This window comes from Kryptolebias marmoratus, linkage group LG24 (assembly GCF_001649575.2).
Source record: "Kryptolebias marmoratus isolate JLee-2015 linkage group LG24, ASM164957v2, whole genome shotgun sequence".
NCBI lineage: Eukaryota > Metazoa > Chordata > Actinopteri > Cyprinodontiformes > Rivulidae > Kryptolebias > Kryptolebias marmoratus.
This window is the reverse complement of record NC_051453.1, coordinates 2,949,252-2,958,414: the sequence shown is the minus strand read 5'-3', so window position 1 is coordinate 2,958,414 and position 9,163 is coordinate 2,949,252. Positions and strand designations below refer to the sequence as shown.

Here is a 9,163-nt window from a genome sequence, read left to right as displayed (position 1 = left end):
TTTTATCAGGGTTTTGCATAAGATTTTTATTATTTTTACAGCATTTTTTGAGTTTTAAATATCCATGCGTGCCACCAACAGAAATACCTGTATTTTTTTGTTTGTTTTTTTCTTAAAGTTGTTTAGTTGACTGGATTTGAAGTATTTTATTCAGGTCAGCTCTGGGTTATTTTAAGCTGCACTGTAGCTGGATGTGATTGACATCAACTGAGGTCACATTTTATTCTTCACATTTCCGATTCGGTTTTGTTTTGTGGCTTCTTCGTACTGCAAATTCCCCTCAGGCTTTCACAAAGCATATGAGACAAAGGTACCGTATATATTTGAAAACAGTTTATTATTAGCGACACCAAACTGATGATTAATGAGACAACCGAGCAGCAGGACACTGTGTATTACAGCAGAAAGCATCAAATCAGACCCTGGTTTAGTTTACATTACCACAGTGATTTTCAGATAGAAGTGAGAGAAACCAAAGCAAACCCATCGTTTGTTGCACCTGGGTGCCATGTTTACTGCTACATAACAATAAAAAGACTAAACTAACAGAGCTTTTAAACCTGGATATAGCAGATTTAATGACTTTATTTGACACTGAAACAGCACAGTTTGCTCCAGGCACACTACTGTACCATAAAAGAACAACTGTGGCTCAACAGTGATAAAAGAACAGGAAGTCATTTTTGTATAATTTAACACAGTGTTGCAAACACGTACAGAATCTAAAAATATTTCTTTGTAGCAGGTTAGAAACCACAGCTTGTAATAAAAAAATCTATTAATTGTAATTAATTTTATATATACACGTAAAAACCTTAAATGCTCATTATTTCATGAGTCTAATAACAAAAATATGAGCCTTTAAAATATAATAAAAAATATATATTTCTATGTATTTTAACATATCCTTCAAAACATGCAGGTGGCTCACCTGGTCTAACCTCAGTTTGGAAAACTGACTGTATCATCCTGCATGCTCTTCTAACACATAATCCTCCAAATAAATAGCTATAATTTTACATTTAAAAAAAAAACTAGGATTCAGTTTTAAGCTAAATGACCTTACATATAAACAAAGCCACAAAATATGTAAATATTTACACAGTAACAAGGCAGGCAAATACAAAAATGGCATCCATGCACATAATAGTGACCTTTCTAATTTCTTGCCTTTCATCTTGGACTTTAATTGCATTTTTTAATTTGAATAAAATCAATAATTATACAAAAGCACTTCAGATTATTGAAGTTAAATTGGGTAAAAAAGTACCAAACCTCAATCCAGTCTTTGGTTTGATTTAAAGACTGCTGACACAAGCAGCACCCATCCAACCTGAATGAGCTGGAGCAGTTTGATCAGGAAGAATAGATCAAAATTTCAGGGATTAGATGTGCGAAAACTGTGGAGGTGTAACTAAAGACTGTTGCTGTGACTGTACAGAGTATTGAGCTTTGGGGCTGAATACAAATGCAAAACATATCCAAATAAATTCCAGGTTGTAAGGCAGTAAACTTCAAAATTATCAAACAGGATAAATACTTTTTCACTGTAATGTGCACCCATGCAATTTTTGTATTAACCTATCTTGTTCCTGTATGTATATTTGTGCATGAAGAGGGTTTGTTTACATGTAAACTGTAGTTAAAGTCAGGGATAATAAAAAGGTTGACTTGAACCAAAAAAAAAGTGTTTGAAAGTTTTAAATTATAGTAATTTAGCGTGAGATTATGTGTTAAAGGTACTCATTTCAAAGTATGAAATCAAACATAAAAAATGTATCCTGATCTATATCAAATGGTATAGTTTAAAAGATTTTACTCCAGTATTTTTCCAGTTATATTGAATGCATTTTGAAATGTGGGTCCACACTCAGTGTAAACAAAGCACTGACTGAATCACCTGAAAACCACTTGAAAGCTTGAGTCACATGATCGACCTGCGGAAGGCTGGCCACAGTCTGTAAGGAAATTATTGAATAGGACCAGTGTAGAATCTCTGAGAGGACATTTGGATGAAAACATAAGAGTGAATCTGCTGCTAAATGCAAAAGGAAAAAATAAAGAGTAGGAAAAGAGTCAGGAATAAATATCATCAAGCAGACAGTGGAGTGCCATGAAGACAGAGCTCGGCATTCAAACACACACGGCTTTAAGTTTAACATTTGACTTATTTTTAGTCACTTCAGCTGTTTCCATAGGTGAACAAACCACAATTTACTTAGCATCCGTTCATCAATATGAGAAAAAATACTGTGCAGATTAAACATGTTACTTTATGAGCTGTTTTGTCTGATCTTTCCGACTTTGCATTGAGTACCTTTAAAGCAGCGTGCAGATAATTGTTCCAGCCATGATATGGATAACTCAAACACTTTCATCCCTATATTTTTCTTCTGTTGTCTCATCTGTCAGTCACACTCCATAAATAAACTGTATCAGGTGAAGCAAGTGGACATAATAGTGAAATGTTGCCACAAATTGTATTTACACAAAGAAAAAAAAAACATTGTAAGTTTAAATTAATAGCTACAATATAAAATTGCAAGCCCAAAAGTCCTGTTCCTTCATAAATCTGACAAAATTAATATATTCAGTTCAATGTAAATGTCCCAACAGTGGTTCATTTGCATGAATTCTTTTAAATGCCCATCCTCAGTTGTCTGCCCTCCTGTCATGTGCAGTTTGGAGGGGTGAGGAAAGATGGGGGTGGGGTGTGGGATTGATAATCCTATTTAATGTGAATTACATTTAAACCACATGTTTGGATCAGCTGTGCTCTAAAACACTCTCTTGACAATCCATTCCCTGTCGTTGTAAGAGATATGTCTAATAAAACACATATTAAACCCAGAAAAAGGCATTTATTGGAAGTCTTTTATCATTTTTAAATTTATGAGACAAATATCTAAATTTACTCTAGCAGAATCGTTTGAAGAGACAGAAGAGAGTTTAGCTTTTTGCAAAACATTTGCATTTTAAATCATTTATTTTTAACTAGATGGCTGTTTCTTTCTCCCTCTCTTTCTCTTTGTTTTCTGTGTAGTTGATTTTTATTGTTTAGGACAATATTTTAAAAAAGTTTCTGGATAAGAAGTGCAGCTGAAAATGATCGTAAACTCTTTGCAGTACTTTAACAATCTTACCCACTTTATTTACCTAATTTATTACACAAAAAAGACCCAAAGAGTCAATTTTCTTGGAGAGAATTCAGCTATTGGGACTGTTCTGAATTATTTAAATTGTTTGAGTGACTTTTGAGCAGTTTCAACCATCATCATAGCTGACATGAAGATGAAAAGAAACCACCCACCTTGTCAGAACAAAAGAGCTTGTTTCTGTGGGGGGAGGTGTACGGGATGCTGTCTGCACCAGCCTGATTCACCCAACGCAGAATATGGGTGTAAACTTCTTCACAGTCTGCTGAGAGGTTTCCTGCCCCGAACAAGATAAGCTCCTCTTTATAACGTTTTGCACGGGCTTGGTTCCTTAATCTTAAACTTAATACTGCGCAATACTGTTTAAAACACACACACACACACAAACATGCTAGTCTATTCTTCATTCTGCATCAGAAATCATCATTTGTGCAGCACTAAAGCAGTCCTGAGGAGATAAGTTTCAAACTATGAGACTTTTGTTCACAAACTTGCAACTAAAACAAGTGTTAGATAAGAGTTTGTGTGATTTTCCATCATGATTCTTTCACATAAATAATTCATTGCAGTAACCTTAGTGTAGTTGTGAAGTAGCAACAAGGTGTCATTTATTCACTTAATCACAAGCAAGTAAAGGTCAAAGCAAATAAAAACAATCCCTTACCACCATCCTCGTTTCTTCTGTTCTAAATCAATCCTGATGTACAAATCAAGCTATTATCTTTTGAAACTCTTCATATAAATATATAATTTATATATATTTATTTACATTCCTTCAAAACAGTCAGTGATTATGTGCAAACTATCCTATCAGTGTTAAGTGCAAAAGATGTAGACATCGGTTTTAGGTAATGTAAAAAAGGCATACTGCGCACCAGGAATTGTAGAAAATCAGCAGCTTGTCCCATCAGGTAGGCCACCAAGAGCAAAAAAAAAACAAAAAAAGAGAACTTCAGCTGAAACTCCAAGTACTTAAAGTACTATATACAGCCATACAGCACGTGGTTGTCTTTCAACCTCTTCTGTCTGTTCGTCTGCTGATCTGTCTCTTCTTGGTCAACGAGGTTTCCATGGAGACAGAATCAGGAGCAGCAGAATCGCCATGGTCAGAGGTTCAAAGGTCATCATGTGGGCTGAGCTGTGAACAGCCACCTGGCGGAAAATACACATTATGATATAAAACTGCATAACTAGTTTTATACTAACAGTGCAAACATGTGCATATCAGTTTGTGTGTGTACAGTCAGCTGGCTGCAGATACACAAGTATGTAAGTATGTCTGTATTTAATGAGGAATTTTATGCAATGTATGACATAAAAAGATGATTTTTTTTTATGAAGGAGGTCATTAGGCAAACCCTTCGTATCTCCAATTTCATGTTTTGCATGAAAAGAAGAATCAGAATCAGTCTGATAAAGCAAAGTGTCTGACGAACTAGTGGATAATACTGTATTTTTGTTTCCATTAATTAGAATAGTATAGTGTTTTTTGAAGAAAAAACAGAGTCAGTCTGTAGAAGTTTCTTCTCTGAACAACACATTGGTCCCATATGCTGCATCAAAGTCAGTAAAAATCAATGATGTTGTCAAAAGACAATCTTTTTGAATATCTCTCTGTGTTGGATCGATCAAAATGTGAAATGTGTCAAAATGTGTCCCTTTAACAGTTTGATCATCCAGCAACTACCCGTATGTTTCAGTGGTCAGAAGAACACTTCTTGTTTTACCTACCTGTGGGGGTGACTGTTGATGTGGAGGGACTGGGCGGTGATGAGTAGGAGTCATGTCCTTTGTTTCTGGACTTTGTCCACTGGATGTCTCATCACCTGAGGGACATTAGGAATTAGATGAAAGCATAATCTTACCAGAAAGCCCCATTTAGTTAAATCATTGGCCATATGGCTGCAGGAAAAAAGTCCAGTAACCAGGAAATAACCAGTGAGTGGCTGTGGCTCTGAAGAGATTCACTTCGATCAGATCTTACAAAATGTTTCAGAGGAAAGAATCTAATATGACTTTTTTAAGCATTTTTGTGTGCTTAGGGGAATTCTTTCTGTTTCTGTTTTTAGTCTCATGATTGCACAAATATCTTGCATAATTTACAGCTGTTTTGCAGCTGTTTAGACATGAAAGATTTATGGATTGCTCCTGCCACACCCACAGCTTTGCACACAGAGTGCATACGATTATTTTATACACATAAACATTCAAAAATGCACACAGATGTGCAAAATGTTGCTTCATTTAACTGGTATGCAGCTGAAATGAACCAGCTGCTCCTCTCTTCTTTTTTGGATGTATCTGTGTGTGTGTGTGTGTGTGTGTGTGTGTGTGTGTGTTTTGGCACAAGTCCATTTTCCTTTGGGAATAAATTTGGGTAAATGACTGGATTAGGACAGAAGGGAGACAGTGCTGCTGGCTAAAATCACTCTTTCTCTCTCTCTCTCCCTCTTTCACACACACACACACACACACTAGCAAGGTACATTCTTGTTCTCACCTGTGCTGTCACCAAGACACCCACACAACAGATTCTTTTTACTCTAATATGTAGGTACAAACACAAACACATACACACGCACACACACAGACAGGTACATACCTGCTTAGAAGGAAACCTAAATCTGTCTCAGACAATACACACACACACACACACACACACACACACACACACACACACACACATACACACACACACAGAACAATAGACAAAGAGTCAATCTGAGCCACTCAGAAATGAGGTGAGTTTGTAAATGTTCCCTCATTCAGGTAAACATTATATCTTAAATTATTACAGTGAGGAAAGAAACAAAAACATATTTTTAGTAAATTAATTCTCACAAATTGTGGAAAATTTAAAATGCATACATGAATAGTCTGATGGAAAATGGCTATAATGATAAACTAAATGATGTGATCAGTGCAGAATGTTTACTAATTAAATAGCTGTCCTTTATTGCACACTGTCTTTACAAATAGAAACACAGAGAAATAAAGGGACACTTTACAAATCTGTGTTCTTGACTGTAAACCTTGAATTATAATTTACAATTTAAACAGCAACACTGGATGGTATTAATGCTGTTTCTCTACAAGTGTAGATGGATGAATTCAGGTTTCCATTTGGTATGCTGTTTGTTTTTTCTCTTTCATTGTGCTTGCTGAAAATAAGATTTGGGTGAACAGATTTTATTTATTTAACAAAAGAAGATTAGTTTGAGTATTTTTATCTTGTGTTTTAGTGCCTGATAAAGGTTTTTTTCAGTCCATATTGCCTTTAAGTCTGCACAGTATATTGAAAATTTATTGTTATCGCAATATCAGAATATCAACAGGGCAAAGTCTGCTTGGACTGCAATAAATTATATATATCATATTCTGCATGTGAACAATATATTTGGTCAATCCAGCAGTCTCTCACTGGCCTCGAGGCCCACACCTGGTTGAGATGATAGTGATAACAGAGTGAGGTAAACGTGGGTTTATGGATACTATCATCCCAATATTAAACAATAATATCACACACCACAAGTTATTCTAATAACCAGCAGCCCTAATTGATTATATAGACACAGTGCAGTATAAAGTATAAAAATTTAACATTTCTGCTTTAACTATTTTTTTATCAGTGAAACTTTCTGCTAAACATCGAACAAAACAAAGAATCATTTGTTCAGTAAAAAGAGAAAAAAAATTGATTTAATTAGGATGATTTGCTTGAGTCACTTTGACTCTGGCTGATTTTAATGTACGTTTATGCATTTGTGTGTTTTATAGTTTGTTGCAAAACTCCTCCTACATGCACTTTGGGATGTTTGTCTCTTAGCAACAAACCAGAGCAACTCACATGAGACAGATTGGCTAGAAATATCTGCACACACACACACACACACACACACACACACACATACAGGAGGTGAGTGATGAACATGTCAGTGGATCCATTCATGGGGTACTTTAACCTTTACTGCAATGAGTTACATTTCACAAATGTGTGTGTGTGTGTGGTGTGTGTTTGGATGATAATAGGAATTCAGGAGTGACATTTGAAGGACCCTGTCAGTGAATTGAAGTGGTAGACTGCAGTATCCAGGTCAGGGCTACCACAGATGATACAAAGGTTTCAGCCTTGTTCGTGTCATCCAGGATACGAACAGCTAACAGCTCCATCCACACACAGTTTGCATCCCCACAGGAGCCGAGCTGACACCTTACAAGGACTGACACAAATGGCAACAATGTTCTGGGAGGACTTAAAACAGGTAGCTACTGAAAGCATCAGGACAGTGATCCATCATCCCCCCGTTTCTAAGCAGATACAGCGTCTGCGTTTATTTCACAACTGAATTGTAAGTTTGATACTTTTAGAAATTAATTTGATTAGATTGGAGCAAAGTGTTCATGGGTTGACAGCAAGAGTCAGGGCCATAAATCATAGCTATGGAGACCCAGAGGATACAAAGTGGCTGCCAAGTGTTTACAAAATCTCTCTAACTTCTCTGATACTCACCAAAACACACGCAATCACACACACTGATGATCCTATGACCTCCTCTAATTATAACCAGTACTTGGCGATCTTCAGTCAAAGGTTTAATGATGAATTAATTGCATTTACCCATGTTTGCAATAATAACTAGTATAAGATGTTCAGTACATAGGGGGGATTTAACACATCTAAGTTGCTGTAAATAAAGACAAACACACATTCACAGAAATTGAGTTTTTTTTTCAGGTAAATTCATAATATAAAAAAGAGGAATTCATGGAACACATTCTATCCCATTTTAATGCATGACTCATCTTGGAGATTGTTTTAACTGTATTTGATTGGATTTGAGCTTCATGTTCAATTTTAAGCTCCAGTCAGTTAAATACAAGTTTAACTCAGTAGATGGAATTTAGGAACAAGGTTTTTTTTGGTTAGCCTCTAAGAAAACATTATTATTATTTTCATTATGCAGTCAAGTTGAATGCTCATGTCTGCTTTCAGTTCAGCTCATAATAGAAGTCTCTGTTGTTTCATTTTTAGTTTTGTTCTGTCTTCCTCAGTTGTGTATATTCATGCTGCAGACTTTCATTTTATGCCTCCACTATAGGCCGTTTTGACCTTCCTTATGGTGTGTGTTTTAAACTAAGATGTGCTCACAGTGGAGAGGAGGGAGGACAGGAGGAGTGAAGGAAGTTAATCAACCTAATGACAACGTGTCTACTTTCTGTAAATTGATTGCTATGCTGCAAATCCAAAGCAAAAATATCTCAATACTCAAGGAAATAAAGGTGTCACATCCAGGCCATTTTGAAGAATAGACAGAATAATAAAATCTAAATGAAGGATTTTAGTTAGAAGACTTTCAAATGGGCATTCGGATGTAAAAACATATGCTCATTTATCTTTTTGACATAGAGGCACAATATTGTATTTCAAAACCCAGTCATAATTGTATTTATTATCTACTTAATTCTTGTCACTTTGACCTCAGCATTTCTGATCAGTAACAACAAAAGAATCCACCTAAAAAACAAACACCCCCATACCTGCGATAAATTATCTTTTACACTTTCCTCTTGTCACATATCTAAAACAAACTCTACTGACAGCACAGATTCTTTATATCTGAAGATACTGCTGTGCACGTGCTGCAGATGTTACTGTATAAACAGTGTGCGCTGCAGAAAGATGTTCCTAATGCTCTGATCAGTCCGACTCGTACATAAACCAGAATTGGTTCCACGCACTTGGATGAGGTAGACAAAGAGGTTTCGCTGTGCCTCGACTTGCTGCAGACGGCAACTTCATGTTGATAAATTGTGTATCTGTGTTTGCCTGTGAGGGTGCTGAGGGTGTCAGGATAAGATGAGCTGAAGTTCAAAAGTGAGCTGACAGCAAAGGTGAATATGTATGTGGGAAGTGTGTGTGTGTGAAACAGAGCATGAAAGACAGAGTGCATCAATGAACATGCCCAATATTAAAAAGACTGGGGTGTATTATACAGAACTGTCATGTT

General features: G+C 36.1%; 1 protein-coding gene across 2 annotated transcripts in view; it reads right to left on the bottom strand.

Moving 5' to 3' along the window:
* Positions 1-327: 327 nt before the first annotated feature.
* The window catches only part of gpc5b (glypican 5b), a 40,048-nt gene continuing 31,212 nt past the window's right edge, over positions 328-9,163 (bottom strand). For both annotated transcript variants that reach the window (XM_017420520.3, XM_017420521.3), the window contains 2 exons: positions 4,887-4,981; positions 328-4,307 (listed from right to left, as the gene is read on the bottom strand). In XM_017420520.3, coding sequence (XP_017276009.1) covers positions 4,212-4,307; positions 4,887-4,981 — 191 coding nt within the window. In that variant the 3' untranslated portion in view covers positions 328-4,211. The remainder of the gene's footprint in view (positions 4,308-4,886; positions 4,982-9,163) is intronic.